The 21072-nt window shown below is 37.2% G+C and overlaps 1 protein-coding gene across 2 annotated transcripts in view; it reads right to left on the bottom strand.

Moving 5' to 3' along the window:
* Positions 1–19954, bottom strand: part of LOC129517460 (negative regulator of P-body association) — a 112308-nt gene extending 92354 nt beyond the window's left edge. For both annotated transcript variants that reach the window (XM_055337305.1, XM_055337306.1), the window contains exons 1-2: positions 19595–19954; positions 18162–18280 (exon numbers count right to left, since the gene is read on the bottom strand). In XM_055337305.1, coding sequence (XP_055193280.1) covers positions 19624–19830 — 207 coding nt within the window. In that variant the 5' untranslated portion in view covers positions 19831–19954 and the 3' untranslated portion in view covers positions 18162–18280; positions 19595–19623. The remainder of the gene's footprint in view (positions 1–18161; positions 18281–19594) is intronic.
* Positions 19955–21072: the final 1118 nt, after the last annotated feature.

Here is a 21072-nt window from a genome sequence, read left to right as displayed (position 1 = left end):
TGAATGAAAAAGGAGAGATCACAACCAATACCAAGGAAATACAAATGATTTTAAAAACATATTATGAGCACTTATACGCCAATGAATTAGGCAATCTAGAAGAAATGGACACATTTCTGTAAAAACACAAACTACCAAAACTGGAACAGGAAGAAATAGAAAACCTCAACAGGCCAATAACCTGGGAGGAAATTGAAGCAGTCATCAAAAACCTCCCAAGACACAAAAGTCCAAGGCCAGATGGCTTTCCATGGGAAATCTAAAAAACCTATAAGGAAGAAACAATCCCTATTCTACTACCGCTATTCCGAAAGGTAGAAAGGGATGGAATACTTCCAAACTTGTTTTATGAGGCAAGGATCAACTTAATTCCAAAACCAGAGAAAGACCCCACGAAAAAGGAGAATTGTAGGCCAATATCCCCGATGAACACTGATGTAAAAATTCTCAACAATATATTAGTCAATTGAGCATCCCAGTAGGCTTAGCGGTTTAGCACCACCTTCAGCCTAGGGCCTGATCCTAGAGACCTGGGATCGAGTCCCAAGTCAGGCTCCCTGCATGGAGCCTGCATCTCCCTCTGTCTCTCTCTCTCTCTCTCTCGGATAAATAAATAAAATCTTTTTTTAAAAAAGATACTAGCCAATGGGTACATTAAGATTATTCACCATGACCAAATGGGATTAATCCCCAGGATGCAAGGCTGGTAAAACAATCAATGTGATTCATCATATCAGCAGGAGAAAAAACAAGAACCATATGATCCTCTCAATAGATGCAGAGAAAGCATTTGACAAAATACAGCATCCATTCCGGATCAAAACTCTTCAGAGTGTAGGGATAGAGGGAACATTCCTCAACATCTTAAAAGCCATCTACAAAAAGCCCACAGCAAATATCATTCTCAATGGGGAAAACTGGGAGCCTTTCCCCTAAGAACAGGAACAAGACAGGGATGTCCACTCTCACCACTGCTATTCAGCATAGTATTAGAAGTCCTAGCCTCAGCAATCAGACCAAAAAAAGACATTTAAGGCCATTCAAATTGGCAAAGAAGAAGTCAAACTCTCCCTCTTCACAAATGACATGATACTCTACCTAGAAAACCCAAAAGATTCTACCCCGAGATTGCTAGAATGCCTATAGCAATTCGGCCGTGTGGCAGGATACAAAATCAATGCCCAAAAATCGGTGGCATTTTTATACACTAACAATGAAACTGAAGAACGAAAATTACAGAGTCAATCCCACTGACAATTGCACCCAAAAGCATAGGATATCTAGGAATAAACCTAACCAAAGTGGTAAAGGATGTATACCCTAAAAGCTACAGAGCACTTCTGAAAGAAATTGAGGAAGACACAAAGAGAAGAAAAAATATTCCATGCTCATGGATTGGAAAATTAATATTGTGAAAATGTCAATGCTACCCAGGGCAATTTAGGTATTTAATACAATCCCTATCAAAATACCATGGACTTTCTTCAGAGAGTTGGAACAGATCATCTTAAGATTTGTGTGGAATCAGAAAAGATCCCAAATACCCAGGGGAATATTAAAAAAACAAAACCAGAGCCTGGGGTTCACAATGCCGGATTTCAAGTTGTACTACTGTGATCATCAAGACACTGTTGTTACTGGCACAAAAACAGACACATAGATCAATGAAACAGAATAGAGAATCCAGAAATCGGCCCTCAACTCTATGGTCAACTAATATTCAACAAAGCATGAAAGACTATCCACTGGAAAAAGGACAGTCTCTTCAGTAAAAGAGGGAAGTATATTGCAATACAAGTGTATCTCAAGTTATTAGAAATGTCTCAAATATACTACCTAATCTTACCTCTAAAGGAGCTAGAAAAGGAACAGCAAATAAAGCCTAAAGCCAGAAAACAAGGGAAATAATTAGAGCAGAAATAAATGACATAGAAACAAACAAACCCAAGTAGTACAGATGAAAGAAACTGAGAGCTGGTTCTTTGAAAAATATAATACAATTAATAAATGCCTAGTCAGGCTTATCAAAAAAGGATAAAGGACTCATATAGAAAATCATAAAAGAGGAGAGATCACACTAAACAGGATAAAAATACAAAAAATAATTAAAATTATATTATGAAAAACTGTATGACAACAAAATGGGAAATCTAGAAGAAATGGACAAAGTGCTAGAAACATACAAACTACCAAATTGAAACAGGAAGAAATAGAAAATTTGAAAACACCCATAACAAGGAAAGAAATTGAAAGAAAACTGAAAAATTTGAAAATATTAAAAATCTCCCAATAAACAAGGGCAGTGCCAGATGGCTTCCCAAATGAATTCTACCAGACGTTTCAAGAAGAGGTAATATCTATTCTTCTCAAATTGTTCCAAAATATAGAAACAAAAGGAAATTTCCACTCTTTCTCAAGGCTAGCATTACCTTGACTCCAAAACCAGACAAAGACTCCAGTGAAAAGGAGAATTACATGCCAATATCCCTGGTGAACATGGATGCAAAACTTCTCAAGAAGATACTAGGAAACTGAACTCAACAGTACATTAAAAGGACTATTTACCACAATCAACCGGAATTTATTCCTAGGTTGCAGGGAAGGTTCAATATTCACAAATCAATTGACATGATATATCATTAAACCAAAGGACAGGAACCAGATGATTCTGTCAATATAGAGGCATAAAAAGTATTTGACAAAGCATCCATTCTTGTTTAAAACCCTCAACAAAGTAGGAATAGAATGAATAGACATCAACATCACAAAAGCCATATATAAAAGACCCACAGCTAATATCATTGTCAATGGGGAAAAACTGAAGAGACATTCCTCTATGGTCAAGAACAAGATAAGGATTTTCATTCTCACCATATTTAACACAGTACTAGAAGAATTAGCCTCAGCAATCAGGCAAAAAGAAATAAATAAAAGGCATCGAAATCAGTAAGGAAGAAGTCAAACATTCAGTATTTGCAGACAACATGATACTGTATGTACAAAAACTGAAAGACGCCACCAAAAAATTGCTACAACTAATACACGAATTCAGCAATATCATAGAATATGAAATAAAAATACAGAAATCTGTCGCATTTCTATGCACCAATAACGAAGAAAAAGAAATTAAAAAATGGATCCATTTACAATTACACCAAAAAGCATATTATATGCAGAATTAAACTTAACCAAAGATGTAAAGGATCTGTACTCTGAAAACTAAAGAACACTTATGAAAAAAATTCAGGAGTACACAAAGAAATGGAAGAGCATTCCATGCTCATGTACTGGAAGAACAAACATTGTTAAAATGTCTATACTACCGAAAGCAATGTACACATTCAATGCAATTCCTATCAAAATACCCTTAGCATTTTTCACAGTTTGAACAATCAGAAAATTGGTATGCAATCAGGAAAGGCCCCAAATGGCCAAAGAGATCTTGAAAAAGAAAGCCAAAGCTAGAGGCATCACAATCTTGGACTTAAAGTTGTATTACAAAACTGTAATCATCAAGACAATATGGTACTGGCACAAACACAGACATATAGATTAATAGAACAGAATAGAAAAACAGAGAAATGAACTCTATGGTCAACTAATCTTTGGCAAAGCAGGAAAGAATATCCAATAGAAAAAAGTCTGTTCAACAAATGGTGCTGCAAATACTGGATGGCCAGCCACATGCAGAAGAATGAAATTGGACACTTTCTTACACCATACACAAAAATAAATCAAAATGAATCAAAGATCTAAATGTGAGACAGGAAAAAAATCCTGGAAAAAATAGGAAGCAATGTGACCTCAGATGTAGCAAATTCTCTTTAGACACTTTGCTGGAGGCAAGGGAAATAAAAGCAAAAATAAACTACTGGGACTTATTGCAAGATATAAAGCTTCTGCACAGTGTAAGAAACAATCAACAGAACAAAATTGCAATCTAAATAATGGGAGAATATATTTGCATATGACAGACAATAAAGGGTTAGTATTCAACATCTATAAAGAACTTATAAAACTCAACATCCAAAACACAATTAATCCTGTTAAGATATGCACAGAAGACATGAATAGACACTTTTCCAAAGAAGACAACCAGATAGCTAACAGACACACGAAAAGATGCTTAACATCACACATCATGGGAAATACAATAACTATGAGATAGCACCTCTCACCTGTCAGAATGGCTAAGATTCAGAACACAAAAACAACAGATGCTGGTAATGTGGAGATGTGGAGAAAGGGGAATTCTCTTGCACCGTTGGTGGGAATGCAAAGTTGTATAGCCACTGGAGAATTGTATGGAGGTTCCTCATAAATTTTAAAATAGAACTCCCCTACAAACCAGCAATTGTACTACTAGGTATTTAACCAAAGGATACAAAAATACAGAATCAAAGAGACACATGCACCCCAATGTTGATAGCAGTATTACCAACAATAGCCAAACTACGGAAAGAGTCCAAATGTCCACCGACTGATGAATGAATAAAGAAGATGCATATTTAAAAAAATTTTAAAGATTTTTAAAATTTATTTATTCATGAGAGACAGAGAGAGAAAGAGGCAGAGACACAGGCAGAGGGAGAAGAAACCTCCATTCCACACAAGGAGCCTGATGTGGGACTTGATCCCGGGACTCCAGGATCACACCCTGGGCTGAAGGCAGCTGCTAAACCGCTGAGCCACCCAGGGATCCCCAGTTTACACATATTTAATGGAATATTACTTTCTCATATACTTATATATAATAGAATATTACTTACCCATCAAAAAGAATGAAATTTTGCCATCTGCCATATGGGAGGGGGAATAAAAAACTAAAAAGAAAGTGGGAAACAAACCATAAAAGACTCTTAAGGACAGAGAATAAACAGATGGAGGGAGGTGGGTGGGGTATGGGCTAGAAGGGATTAAGGCAGTAAGGAGGGCATCTGTCATGATGAGCACTGTGTGTTGTATGTAAGTGATGAACCACTGAACTGTATTCCCGAATCGAATACTGCACTGTTATGTTGACTAAGTAGAATTTAAATAAAAATTTGAAAATACAAATAAAATAAAATAAAATAAAATAAGTACTATCATATGATTCAGCAAGTTGCCTTTACGTATATATCTGAAGGGAATAATAACACTAATCTTGAAGAGACATTTGAACCCCTATGTTCACTGCATCATTATTTACAATAAGCAAAAACCTAGGTCTCCACTGACAGTTGAAAAGATAAAGAAAATACAGTGTAAATATAAAATGATATATTATTCAGCCATTAGAAATCGTGCCATTGGCCAGGAAGGGCTGGCAGGATATACTCAGGGTCCTAAATGAGAAGAACATGCAGCCGAGAATAATATATCCAGCAAGGCTATCATTCAGAATAAAAGGAGAGATAAAGAGCTTCCAAGATAGGCAGAAACTGAAAGAATATGTGACCACCAAACCAGCTGTGCAAGAAATATTAAGGGGGACTCTGTAAAAGAAAGAGGATGCCCAAAGAAATAATCCACAAAAACAGGGACTGAATAGGTATCATGATGACACTAAATTAGTATCTTTCAATAGTAACTCCGAACGTGAATGGGCTAAATGATCTCATCAAAAGACGCAGGGTTTCAGACTGGATAAAAAAGCAAGACCCACCCATTTGCTGTCTACAAGAGACTCATTTTATTTTATTTTATTTCTAAAGATCTATTTATTTATTCAGAGAGAGAGAGGCAGAACACAGGCAGAGGGAGAAGCAGGCTCCATGCAGGAAGCCTGACATAGGACTCGATCCGGGGTCTCCAGGATCACACCCCAGGCTGTAGGAGGCACTAAACCGCTGTGCCACCGGGGCTGCCTGAGACACATTTTAGACCTAAGGAAACCTCCAGCCTGAAAATGAAAGGGTGTAGAACAATTTACCATTCAAATGATCCTCAAAAGAAAGCAGGGGTAGCCATGCTTATATCAGGTAAATTAAAGTTTATCCCAAAGACTACAGTAAGAGATGAAGAGGGACACTATATCATACTTAAACAATCTATCCAACAAGAAGACCTAACAATCATGAATATTTATGCCCCTAATGGGGGACCTGCCAAGTATATCAATGAATTAAAAACCAAAGTAAACACAAATTTAGATAATAATACACTAATACTGGGAGACTTCAACATGCGCTTTCTGGAAATGACAGATTTTCTAAGCACAACAACTCCAAAGAAACAAGAGCCTTATTTTTTTATTATTTTTTAAAGATTTTATTTAATTATTCATGAGAGACACAGAGAGAGACAGAGGCAGAGACATAGACAGAGGGAGAAGCAGGCTCCATGCAGGGAGCCCGACGTGGGACTTGATCCTGGGTCTCCAGGATCATGCCCTAGGCGGAAGGTGGCACTAAACTGCTGAGCCACCTGGGCTGCCCTAAACAAGAGCTTTAAATGATACTGGACCGGATGGATTTCACAGATATCTACAGAACTTTACATCCAAACACAACTGAATATACATTCTTCTAAAGTGCACATGGAACTTTCTCCAGAATAGACCACATACTGGGTTCACAAATCAGGTCTCTGACACTAAGCTTAGATCTGGGTCTTTCTGTCCTTGAGAAATATGAGAAATAAATATCTGTTCATAAGCTAAAAAAAAAAACCAAATCAGGTCTCAATCCATACCAAAAACTGGGATTGTCCCCTGCATATTTTCAGACCATAATGCTTTGAAACTGGAACTCAATCACAAGAAGAAATTTGGAAGAAACTCAAACACATGGAGGTTAAAGACCATCCTGCTAAAAGATGAAAAGGGTCAATCAGGAAATTAGAGAAGAATTAAAAAGATTCATGGAAACTAATGAGAATGAAGATACAACCATTCAAAATCTTTGGGACACAGCAAAAGCAGTCCTAAGGGGGAAATACATAACAATACAAGCATCTCTCAAAAAGTTGGAAAATACTCAAATTCACAAGCTAACCTTTCACCTAAAGGATCTGGAGAAAAAAAAGCAAATAAACCCTACACCAAGCAGAAGACGAGAGTTAATAGATTCGAGCAGAACTCAATGAAATAGAGACCAGAAGATCTGTGGAACAGATCAACAAAATCAGGAGTGGGTTCTTTGAAAGAATTAATAAGATAGATAAACCATTAGCCAGCCTTATTAAAAACAAAAGAGAAAAGACTCAAAAATTAATAAAATCATGAATGGAAAAGGAGAGATCACAACCAATACCAAGGAAATGAAAAAGATTTTAGAAAACATATTATGAGCAGCTAAACACGAATAAATTAGGCAATCTAGAAGAAATGGACGCATTTCTGGAAAACCACAAGCTACCAAAACTGGAGGAGAAAGAAATAGAAAACCAGAACAGCCCAATAACCAAGGAGGATTGAAGCAGTCACCAAAAACCTCCCAAGACACAAAAGTCCAGGGCCAGATCCTTCCCGGGGGGGAATTCTATCGAATGTTTAAAGAAGAAACAATACCTATTCTACTAAAGTTGTTCCGAAAGATAGAAAGGGATGGAATACTTCCAAACCCATTTCATGAGACGAGAATCACCTTAATTCCAAAACTAGACAAAGACCATACCAAAAAGGAAAATTATAGACCAATACCCCTGATGAACACAGATGCAAAAATTCTCAACAAGATACTAGCCAATAGGATCCAACAGTATATTAAGAAGATGATTAACCATGATCAAGTGGGATTTATATCCGGGATGCAAGGCTGGTTCAACACTTGTATAGCAAACAACGAGATTGATTATATCAACAAGGGAAAAAACAAGAACTATATCATCCTCTCAATTGATGCAGAGAAAGCATTTAACAAAAGACAGCATCCATTCTTGATCAAAACTCTTCAGAGTGCAAGGATAGAGGGAACATGCCTCAGTATCTTAAAAGCCATCTACGAAAAGCCCACAGCAAATATCATTCTCAATGGGGAAACACTGGGAGCCTTTCCCCTAAGATCAGAAACACGACATGGATGTCCACTCTCGCCACTGCTATTCAACACAGTACTAGAAGTCCTAGCCTCAGCAATAAGGCAACAAAAAGAAATAAAAAGCATTCAAATTGGCAAAGGATAAGTCAAACTCTCCCTCTTCACAAATGACATGATACCGTATATAGAAAACCAAAAAATCCACCCCAAAATGGTTAGAATTCATACAGCAATTCGGCAGTGTGGCAGGATACAAAATTAATGACCAAAAATCAGTAGCATTTCTATACACTAACTATGAGACTGAAGAAAGAGAAATTAAGGAATCAATCCCATTTACAATTACACCCAAAAGCATAAGATGCCTGGGAATAAACCTAACCAAAGAGGTAAAGGATCTATACCCTAAAAACTACAGAACACTTCTGAAAGAAATCGAGGAAAATACAAAGAGATGGAAAAATATTCCATGCTCATGGATTGGAAGAATTAATATTGTGAAAATGTCAATGCTACCCAAGGCAATTTACATATTTAATGCAATCCTATAGAAACAATGGACTTTCTTCAGAGTTGGAACAAACCATCTTAAGATTTGTGTGGAATCAGAAAAGACCCCAAATAGCCAGGGGAATATTAAAAAACAAAACCAGAGCTAGGGGCATCACAATACCGGATTTCAAGTTCTACTCCAAAGCTGTGATCATCAAAACAGCGTGGTACTGAGATCAATGGAACAGAACAGAGAACCCAGAAATGGGCTCTCAACTCTATGGCCCAACTCAACTAATATTCAACCATGCAGGAAAGACTATCCACTGGAAAAAGGACAGTCTCTTCAGTAAATGGTGCTGGGAAAATTGGCCATCCACATGCAGAAGAATGAAACTAGATCAATGTCTTACACCAGACACAAAGAGAAATTCAAAATGGATGAAAGATCTAAATGTGAGACAAGAATCCATCAAAATCCTAGAGGAGAATACAGGCAACACCCTCTTTGAACTTGGCCACAACAACTTCTTGCAAGATACATCTAAGAAGGCACAGGAAATAGAAGCAAAAAGGAACTATTGGGATTTCATTAAGATAAAAAGCTTCTGCACAGCCAAAGAAACAGTCAACCAAACTAAAAGACAACCTACAGAATGGGAGAAGTTATTTGCATATGACATATCAGATAAAGGGCTAGTATCCAAGATTTATAAAGAACTTATTAAACTCAACAGCATAGAAACAAACAATCTAATCATGAAGCGGGCAAAAGCCATGAACAGAAATTTCAGAGGAAGACATAGACATGGCCAACAAGCACATGAGAAAATGCCCCACATCACTTGCCTTCAGGGAAATACAATCGAAACCACAATGATATACCACCACACACCAGTGAGAATGGTGAAAATTAACAAGACAGGAAACAACAAATGTTGGAGAGGATGTGGAGAAAGGGGAACCCTCTTGCACTGTTGGTGGGAATGTGAACTGGTGCAGCCACTCTGGAAAACTGTGTGGAGGTTCCTCAAAGAGTTAAAAATTGAACTGCCCTATGACCCAGCAATTGCACTGCTGGGGATTTACCCCAAAATACAGATGCAATGAAACAGCAGGACACCTGCACCCCAATGTTTATAGCAACAATGTCCAAAATAGCCAAACTGTGGAAGGAGCCTCGGTGTCCATCGAAAGATGAATGAATAAAGAAGATGTGGTATATGTATACAATGGAATATTACTCAGCCATTACGAACGATGAATACCCACCATTTACTCCAATGTGGATAGAACTGGAGGGTATTATGTTGAATGAAGTAAGTCAATTCGAGAAGGACAAACATTATATGGTCTCATTCATTTGAGGAATATAAAAAATAGTGAAAGGGAATAAAGGCGAAAGAGAAAATGAGTGGGAAATATCAGTGAGGGTGACAGAACAAGAGAGACACCTAACTCTGGGAAACGAACAAGATACATCAAGGGGTGGTGGAAGGGAGGTGGGCAGTGGATGGGTTGACTGTGTGACAGGCACTAAGGGAGGAACTTGAGGGGTGAGCACTGGGTGTTATGCTATATGTTGGCAAATGGAACTTCAATAAAAAAATATAGGGAAAAAAAAAAGAAATCCTGTCATTTCCAACACAGTGGATAAAACTTGAGGACAGTATACTAAGTGAACTAAGTCAGAAAAAAAAACACTGCATGATCTCACTTATACATGGAATCTTCCTAAAAAGAAAATAAACTCATAAATACAAAGCGTATGTTGGTAATTTCCAGAAGTTGAAGGATAGGAGAAATTGGTGAAAGTGGCCAAATGTATAAAGTTTCAACTGTAACATCAATAAGTTCCTTGTATCTAATACATTAATAACACAATGTACATTATACTTTAATAATATAATTATATAAACATATAAAAATATGTATACAATTATAGTTACAGTGTATTTCCAACATAGTTAACACTACAGCATAATGACTATAATTAACAATATTGTATAGTTAATAGTTGCTGAGAATATATAGATAGTTCTCACCACACAGGGGTCACCTGGTTGCCTCAGTCGGTTATGTGTCCAACTCTTGAGTTCGGCTCAGGTTATGATCCCAGGGTCGTGAGACTGAGCCCCTGCACTGGGCTCTGTGCTGAGCATGGAGCCCGCTTAAAATTTTCTCCCTCTCTCTCTGCCCCTCCCGCTCGCGTGATCTCTCTCTAAAAAAACAATTAAAAAAAAGTTCTCACCACAGAGGAAAAATTGGTAACTGTGTGAGATGAGTGTGTGAAAACTTACTGTGGTAATTATTTTTTAATATATAGGTATAGCAAACCATCTTATTGTATACTGTAAACTTGCAACATACATGCCAAATATATTTAAATAAACCTAGACAAAAAAGAACTATAATATAGCTTGCGTTGTCCACTTGGATTATATGTTCTTCCAAAAACATCCCCTTTTCACTAATTATAAGTGGATAATCTTGACAATAAACATTTATGAAACAAAAATTGGAACAATGTCAAGTATCTATTTTGACACATATGGGAGATTATATAAGAGAAACACATCTTTCTGAGGACATACACACTGAAGTATTTACAGGTACTTAAGTATTTCCCAGTAAATGAACATGGTATCTGCTAGGAACTCTTAAATAGCTCAGAGAGAGGAAGAGGGAGAAGAGCAGAAGAAGAAGGAAAGGTAGAGGTAAGAATTGATGGGGGAGGAGTAAGGACAAAAGAGAAGAGAGAGGAAGAAGGGGTTTGAGAGAGAGAAAAAGAAATAGAGAATGAAAAAAGCAAACATGGAAAAATATTAATTGGCTCTTCTGTGAGGGCTTCCTGAACAGCAGAGGGCACCAACTTCCCTTTACGGGGACAAGAGAGTGGGGTGAGGCCATTTCTCTCTCACCCATCAGCATAAACAGACTTCAGTGAATAAAACAGCATCCCCAGTGGAAGGTGAAGCTGCTTACAACAATCCCTGCCCCACTGCACCCTATAGGTGCATCTGCACTAAGCCAAGTCCACCCTGAGAACCAGTGCAGCATGCCCCTCCCCCAGAAGACCAGCACAAACCCCTTGCACAAAGTGTACTGATCATAGAGTACTGCAAATCTTTAGCTCTAAGGGAAGTAGGATCCAGCCTTTTCCAAAAAGCACACCAAAACACACCTAGTTAAAACCCTCCATACAATGTCCAATGTCCAAACACACACCATCCCCCCACATAGACAAAATGCAGGCAAGGAAAAACTCTGCAGATGTCTGACCTAAGAGAAGGAGCAGTGGAAACACACAGCAGAGTGCACACAACATATACCAAAAGAACTTACTGAAGCGCCAAGCTAGTATATGATCTCTTCTTAATTTAGCCATTGCTCTCAGGAGCAGGAAACATAACAGGATTTCTGAACACACAGAAGACAGAGTTATAAACAAAACATCAAGACAGAGGAATCCAGCCCACAAGAAAGACCAAGAGGTAATGGCCAGTGATCTAATTAAAACAGTTACATGTAATATATAATATTAGTAATATGCCTGAACAAGAATTTAAAACAACAAGTTAGTTAAGGATACTAACTGGACTTGAGAAAAGCATAGAAAATACCAGGGAGTACATTACTGCACAGATCAAATATCTACTAACTAGTCAGGCAGAAAAAAAAAAGCTAGAACCAAGAAGAACAACCAACTGGAGGTAATGACCACAAGGATGGAAGAAGCTAAGGATGAATCAGTCATATGAGATAAAATTATGGAAAATAATGAAGTTGAAAGGAAGCAGGAAAGAAAAACACTGGATCACAAATGTAGACTCAGGGAATTCAGTGACCTCATAAAGTGTAATAACATTTGTATCATAGGAGTCTCAGAAGAAGAAGAGAGGGAAAAAGGGGCAGAAGGTTTATTTGAGAGAATTATAGCTGAAAACTTCCTTAATCTGGATAACAACAAACACTGAAATCCAGAAGACATAAAGAACTCCCATCAAAATCAACAAAAACAAGCCAGCACCAAGATATAGCATATGGTGAAATTTACAATATACACAGATAAGGAGGGACGCCTGGGTGGCTCAGCAGTTGGGCATCTGCCTTTGGCTCAGGGCATGATCCTGGTGAGCCAGGATCAGGTCCCATGTTGGGCTCCCTGCATGGAGCCTGCTTTTTCCCTCTGCCTGTGTCTCTGCCTTTCTCTCTGTGTGCCTCTCATGAATAAATACAATCTTTTAAAAAATTCATAGATAAGGAAAAAATCCCAAAAGCGGCAAGGGAAAAAAATTCCTTAACCTACAAGAGAAGACAAATCAGGTTTGCATCAGATCGCTCCACAGAAACTTCACAGGCCAGAAGACAGTGTCATGATCTGTTCAATGTGCTGAATGGGAAAAGTATGCAGCCAAGAATTCTTTATCCAGCAAGGCTGCCATTCAGCACAGAACTAGAGATAAAGAGTTTCCCAGACCTACAAAAACTAAAGGAGTTCATGACCACTGAACCAGCCATGCAAGAAATTTTAAGGGGGGGATCCCTGGGTGGCGCAGCGGTTTAGCGCCTGCCTTTGGCCCAGGGCGCGATCCTGGAGACCCGGGATCGAATCCCACGTCGGGCTCCCGGTGCATGGAGCCTGCTTCTCCCTCTGCCTGTGTCTCTGCTGCTCTCTCTCTCTCTCTGTATGACTATCATAAATAAATTTAAAAAAAAATTTAAAAAAAGAAATTTTAAGGGGGACTATTTGAGTGGAGAAGAAAAGACCAAAAGCAACAAAGACTAGAAAGGAACAGAGAAAATCTCCAGAAATACCAACTTTATGGGTAATACAATGGCACTAAATTCATATCTATCAATAATCAGTCTGAATGTAAATGGACTAAATGCTCCAATCAAAAGATATAGGGTATCACAAAGGATAAAAAAATAAGACCCATCTATATGCTGCTTACAAGAGATTCATTTTAGACCTAAAGATACCTACAGATTGAAGGTGAGAGGGTGGAGAACATTTATCATGATAATGGACGTCAAAAGAAAGCCAGAGTGGCAATACATATATCAGAAAACTAGATTTTAACCAGACTCTAAGAAGAGATGAAGAAGTGCATCATATCATAATTAAAGGATCTATCCAACACAATTTCTAACAATTGTAAATATTTATGTCCCCAAAATGGGACCCAAATATATAAATCAATTAATGACAAACATAAACAAACACATTGATAATAATACAATAATACTAGATGACTTTAATATCCTACTTAGAAGAATGGACAGATTATCTAGGCAGAAAATCAAAAAGGAAACAATGGCTTTGAAATACACACTGGACCAGATGGACTACACAGATATATTCAGAACACTTCATCCTAAAACAACAGAATACACATTCTTTTCAAGTGCACAGAGAACATTCTCCAAAATAGATAACATACTGGGTCACAAATTAGGCCTCAACAAGTACAAAAATACTGAGATCACACCACGCATAACAGACCACAATTCTACAAAAGTTGAAGTCAACGACAAGAAAAAATTTGGAAAGACCCCAAATTCATGGAGGTAAAAGAACATCTTACTAAAAAATGAATGGGTTAACCAGGAAATTAAAGAGGAAATCTTGGGGCGCCTGAGTGCCTCAGCAGTTGAGCGTTTGCCTTTGGCTCAGGACATGATCCCCGAGTCCTGGGATCGGGTCCCATATCAGGCTCCCTGCATGAAGCCTGCTTCTCCCTCTGCCTATGTCTCTGCCTCTCTCTTTCTCTCTGTGTCCCTCATGAATGAATGGATAAAATATTTTAAAAAAATAAAGAGGAAATCTTAAAAACTACATGGAAACAAATGAAAAAAAAAACACAACAGTTCAAAACCTTTGAGATACAACGAAGGCAGTCCTAAGAGGGAAGTATATTGCAATACAGGCGTACCTCAAGATGCAAGAAAAGTCTCAAATACACAACCTAACCTTACACCTAAAGGAGCTAGAAAAGAAATAGCAAATAAAGCCTAAAGCCAGCAGAATTAGAGAAATAATAAAGATAAGAGCAGAAATAAATGATATAGAAACAGAAAAAAAAAACCCCACAGAACAGATCAATGAAACTAAAAGCTGGTTCTTCAAAAGAATTATGACAATTGATAAACCCCTAACAAGACTTATCAAAAAGAAGAGAAATGACCAAATAAATAAAGTCACAAATCAAAGAGGAGAGATTACAATGAACACCACAAAATTACAAATAATTACTAGGAGAATATTATGACAAGTTATATGCCAACAAATGGGCAATCTGATAGAAATGGAAAAATTCCTAGAAACATACAAACTATCAAAACTGAAACAGGAAGAATATGAAAATTTAAACAGACCCATAACCAGCAAGGAAACTGAATCAGTAATAAAAAATGTACCAACATCAAGGCATCGGTCCCATTTGCAATTACATCAAAAACCGTAAGATCCCTAGAAATAAACATAACCAGAGGTAAGTGTTCTGTATGCTGAAAATTATATACTTATGAAAGAAATTGAAGGGAACACAAAGGAATGGAAAAACATTCCCTGCTCAGAGTGGAAGAATAAATATTTTTAAAATGTCTATACTACCCAAAGTAACCTACATTTTTAATGCAATCCCTATCAAAATACTACCAGAATTTTTCACAGAGCCAAGAACAAGCAATTCTGCAATATATATAGAACCACAAAAGACCCCAAATAACCAAAACAACCCTGAACAAAAAGAAAAGCAAAGCTAGAGACATCATGATTCCAGACGTCAAACTTTATTACGAAGCTGTAGTCATCAAGAGAGTATTGGTACTGGCACAGAAACAGACACACAGATCAATGGAACAGAATAGAAAACTAGAAATGGAAACACAACTATATGGTCAACTAATCTTTGACAAAGCAGGAAAGAAGATACAGTGGGAAAAAGAGAGTCTCTCCAATAAATGGTGTTCAGAAAACTGAACAGCAACATGCAGAAGAATGGAACTGGACCACTTTCTTACACCATACACAAAAATAAGTTCAAAATGGATTAAATACCTAAATGTGAGACCGGAATCTATCAAAATCCTAAAGGAGAACACAGGCAGCAACTTCCATGACTTTGGCTGCAGCAACTTCTTACTAGACACGTCTCCAGAAGCGAAGGAAACAAAAGAAAAAATGAACTATTGGGACTTCATCAAGGTAAGAAGCTTCTGCACAGTGAAGGAAACAGTTGACAAAACTAAAAAGCAGCCTATGGAATGGGAGAAGATATTTGCAATGACTTATCAGATAAAGTACTATTATCCAAAATCCATAAAGAACTTATCAAACTCAACACTCAAAAAATAAATGATTCAGTTAAGAAATGGGAAAAAGATATGCACAGGTATTTCTCCAAAGAAGACATACAAATAACTAACAGACACATGAAAAGATATTCAATATCACTCGTCATCAGGGAAATACAAATCACAACCACAATGACATACCATCTCATAACTGTCAGAATGGCTAAAATGAACAACACAGAAAACAGGTGTTGGTGAGGATGAAGAGCAAGGGGAACCCTCCTACACTGTTGGTGGGAATGCAAACTGTAACATTCACCCTGGAAAACAGCATGGACCTCCCTCAAAAAGTTAAAAATAGAACTACCCCACAATCCTGTAATTACACTAGATATCTAACCAAAGGATACAAAAATACAGATTCAGATTCTAAGAGGTACATGCACCCGAAGGTTTATAGTAGCATTATCAACAATAGCCAAACTACAGAAAGAGCCCAAATGTCCATGAATGGATATGCATGAATGGATAAAGAAGATGTGATGTGTATACATATAATGGAATATTACTCAGCTATCAAAAAATGAAATCTTGCCTTTTGTAACAATATAGATGGAGCTAGAGTCTATTATGCAAAGTGATATAAGTCAGCCAGAGAAAGACAAATTCCACTTGATTTCACTCGTATGTGGAATTTAAGAAACAAAAAAGAACATATAGGAAGGGAGGGATAAAAAAGAAAGAAAGAAGCAAAGCATTAGAGACTCTTACCTATAGAGAACAATCTGAAGGTTGATGGAGGGAGGTGGGTGGATATGGGCTAAATGGGTGATGGGTATTAAGAAGGGCACCTGTGATGAGCAATGGGTATTATATGCAAGTGATGAATCACTAAATTCTTCTCCTGAAACTAATGTTTTACTATATGTTAACTAACAGGAATTTAAATAAAAACTTGAGATGAAAGAAAAAGAACAAAACAGAAAAAAAGACAAAATAAAAATTTTAAAGACTCAAATATAACTATCAGGAAAAATTTCATCATTCACTAGCATGTACATACATTTCTATGTATTTAATAGAAGAAATATTTTACATGGCCCAAATCTTTTGGAATGAGCAGCTCATGTATAATTTTGCTTTTTTTAATCAAGAAGATTAAAAAAACATTTTAAAGCAGAAAAGAAGATGAAAATAAGAAAATATTCAATGGTTACCATTGCTTTCAGATTAAACTACATATCCTAAGCATAACATTTAAGTTCTGTGCACCTCCAAGTCCTTCTCCAAGATTCAGTTATACTCAAGTTTTTCATGGTAGCCTGCTTTGGAGCTTTTGTCCTGTAAACACCAGGCCTGAAAACCAATCTCTACCCTTCCACAAGACAGATGTCACTCACCCTTTAAGGCCCACCCAAATCACAATCTGATTTGTAAATTAAGCCCATGAATCAAAAAAGAAATCTTAAGAGAAATTACAATCTAATGACAATAAAATACTACACATAAAAATCTGTGAAATTCTTTTAAAGTCATATGTAATGGAAGATTTATAGTCATAAATTCTTATTTTAGAAAAGGCACTTGATAATTACTAGGCTAAAGGTCCAAAATATAAATTAGAAAAAGACAAAACATAAAGCAAGTAAAGAAAATAATAAAGATTAAAGCAAAAATTTTAAAAACAAAATATTCAGCCGTGAGGATGCTGAAACCAAAATCAGGAAATGTATTAGAAAATAGATTATTGTAATTTATTGCATTATTACAGTCTCAGAATAATGGAGAAAAACTCCATATTCATTCATAATTAAAGAGTCTCAGCATACTAAAAATAGCAATGAACTTCCTTATTCTGAAGAGAGAAATCTAAAAGTCGTGAAACATTTGTAGAATTCCCTTGTAAATTCAAAAGCAAGAGAAGAAAATGCTCTATCACTGCTACTGTTTTCATTGTACTGAAGATCCTAGCTGCCAGGTAAGAGAAGCTAAAATATAAATATAGGACAAGAAACTGACATTATTCACAAAATAATTAATAGATAATCCAAGGAAATCTATATGTTATCAGAACAAACAATTCAGAAAGACTGTAGCACATAAAATCAATATGTAAAAATAACAATCATGTTCCCTTTTATGAGCAAAAATCAGAAAGTGTGGTTTAAATGATGCATTTCACAGTAACAACAAAAACTATAAGGTAATTAGGAGTGAACCTAACAAAGCAGCCTATAAATTACATTATTATTATATGATATATATGGTTTCATATAATGTAGAAAATAGTTTCAATTTTACCATTTGGTGCTAGCTTTACTTTTTGTTTGGCTTTTTTACAACTCTTATTCCTCTTCCTCCCTTAATAAGTTTCAGTAAATATATTACTTTAAAAAACACAATTACCTGGTGCAGGACATCAGAAAAAGCAGGGCAGCAGTGTCCATAATCTTCATTGTCCTCACTGGGTGAACCATTTTATGAATATACCAAGGAAATGGAGTCATTCTCCAATCCCTCTGAGACTGAAAAATAGTAAAAATAAGATAAAATTATTTCCTCTGTTATTGTCCATCTCTTTCCCCTAGCTTCCTCAAGTCCTTATGCTCCACTATGCTCCCATTTCTCTTATATATTCCTGTAAAACACTATGGATAATATTAAAAGAGGTCTATTGCAAATTAAGAGCATAGACTCATCCATTTCCTACAGCTCCCAGCACAATGCCTAGTCCTTTGCAAGGGCTCCATAGAGGTTTATTGCATGAATGAAGAAAGGATGCCCTGTTTCCTTGGATTTTAAGGATCTATGAGGCTTGGGTCAGATTTGGTCTTCTTTTTTTGCATTCTAGAAGGTCATCTAAATAGAAGTCTGTTTCTCTGATAGTAAAAACTGGACTCCTAAAATACATCACTTGATTGAAAATATTCAATGGTTACCATTGCTTTCAGATTAAACTACATATCCTAAGCATAACATTTAAGTTCCATGCACCTCCAAGTCCTTCTCCAAGATTCAGTTATACTCAAGTTTTTCATGGTAGCCTGCTTTGGAGCTTTTGTCCTGTAAACACCAGGCCTGAAAACCAATCTCTACCCTTCCACAAGACAGATGTCACTCACCCTTTAAGGCTCACCCAAAGTTCCCCTTTCCTTTTGGATGGGTCATGATTACTATCAGGCAGAATGACTTTATCCATCCTGAGTGATCCCTGCATATCCTGGACAAGCAAAAATTATGGCACTTGGGTTTGACTTACCACATTGTAACTATTTTATTTTTTATTTACTAATTTTCCTGCCACTCACAGAGAAACACACACTCCTGAGACTCACTTTAGAATACCCTCTGAAAGCACAGGAATTAGGCTTGCTAGCATAGGAATGAGGCCTTCCCTACATCATTGATCTTGAATCAAGGATTTTTTTTAATGGAAAACTTTCAAATATACACAAAAGTAGTGAGAACAGTATAATGAATCTCCATGTATATATCAGTCAGTTATGATCAACTTATGAACATTTTATTTGAAATCCCCATTTCGTCCCCACTGAATTACTTTTAAGCATATCAAAAGATTTAAACCTATTTCTTAAAAATGTAACCACAATTATCACATTTAATATATTAACTAATATATTAAAAATATATTACTTAACGTCAATATCCATAATTTCATCCAACCATATTTTGTGAAAGAGCTATTTAATGCCTCCATTTTTGTTTTTCAATTTTGAAATCGTGATAAGAATAGAAAAAAGAGGAAAGAGATCTGGGAAATTGCATAATTAAGTTGCAGGGAGCCTGAATGTCCAAGATGAGAAAGAAAAAAATCTGACCTGGTTTGAGATGTGAGAAGTATATTCTACTACTTCTCCGGAGGAGGAGGGTGCGACTTCAGTCCAGGTGATGCAGGGGAAGGTGCGGAGGGGAGAGGGTTACTACCTCCGTTAGGAGTTCCTTCCGGATAATCCCACCGTGGTGCTAGGAGGCAGCGCTTTTTTGGAGGCCTGGTTTCCCGCGGGTTTCCAGGAGGGAGCGTGGATCTCCCGGAGGCACAAGGTTGGTCCCCCATAAGGATTATAGGACTGGGCGTCAGCTTTCTCCAATGGGCCCGGCGAGGCCGAGACCTGAGATGGCGGCGGGTCCCTTCCAGGCACAGAGCTTCCTCTGGGTTTCGCGCTTACCGTATTTCCTGTATCCTGAAACGCACATCCCCTCTCCGCCTCCTCCCTCCCTTCTCTACTCCACCCAATTTTAATGTTTCTTCAGGGGCGGGTCTTAAGAAGACCCGGCGTATAGTTAATATATAATGTTTTTCCACAGCACATCCCCCAAAATGTAACTAAATCCATGTTCTGTCTTCAATCAATGCAATTTTAAGATTAGAAGAAATTTAGGTTTACTCCTAGATGGTGATCTCTGCATAGATAGATTGTGGAAAAGCGCAGGGGAGGGGACGGGGAAGGGAGGTGCGCAGATGGGGGTAGGGAGGAGAACAAAGAAATTAGTTAAGAGCTAAGGGCTTGGGATCCCTGGGTGGCGCAGCGGTTTGGCGCCTGCCTTTGGCCCAGGGCGCGATCCTGGAGACCCGGGATCGAATCCCACGTCGGGCTCCCGGTGCATGGAGCCTGCTTCTCCCTCTGTCCCTCTGCCTGTGTCTCTGCCTCTCTCTCTCTCTCTCTCTCTCTCTCTCTCTCTCTCTCTGTGACTATCGTAAATAAATAAATTAAAAAAAAAAAAAGAAAAAAAAAAAAGAGCTAAGGGCTTTACTATCGAGTTACTAATGCGCAACCCAGAGCCCTGAAACTTCCTAGGACCATTTAAAAAGCAATATGCAAACGTGTTAGTTGACTGAAGTGTAGAATAGCGCGCTAGCATTGACCACGGAAAATAAATTCACCGTATGTCATAGAATGTAATATCACTTTTTTCTTTATATTTTAACAAATTAGAAATCTCTGAAAGCTTATTTTTTTAAATGTCTAATTTTATAATGTTTTAACATCTATAAAATTTCAGTTGATGAATCTCAACTGATGAAATGTCATACTTCAATTAGCAATGTTTTTGTTCTCTTTCCCAGACTTAAGGAAAATAATAATTCATCTTACTATCTGGTGTATTATATTCTATGATATATGGTAAGCAACCAGAGGAGCGTGCAAAGTGGCTTAGAAAAAAAGGCTAGTGGAACTTCTTAGACCTTCAGCATTCACATCCATCCCCTTTAGCTATGTGCAACCTAGACCATACTTTTACAGCACTGTCCTAAGTGTTTTTCAATGAAAAGAATTCAATCCTTAATGTCGAAATA

Source organism: Nyctereutes procyonoides, unplaced genomic scaffold (genome assembly GCF_905146905.1).
Source record: "Nyctereutes procyonoides isolate TBG_1078 unplaced genomic scaffold, NYPRO_anot_genome, whole genome shotgun sequence".
NCBI lineage: Eukaryota > Metazoa > Chordata > Mammalia > Carnivora > Canidae > Nyctereutes > Nyctereutes procyonoides.
Note: the sequence above shows the minus strand (reverse complement) of the source record. Positions and strands in the feature narration are given on the sequence as shown.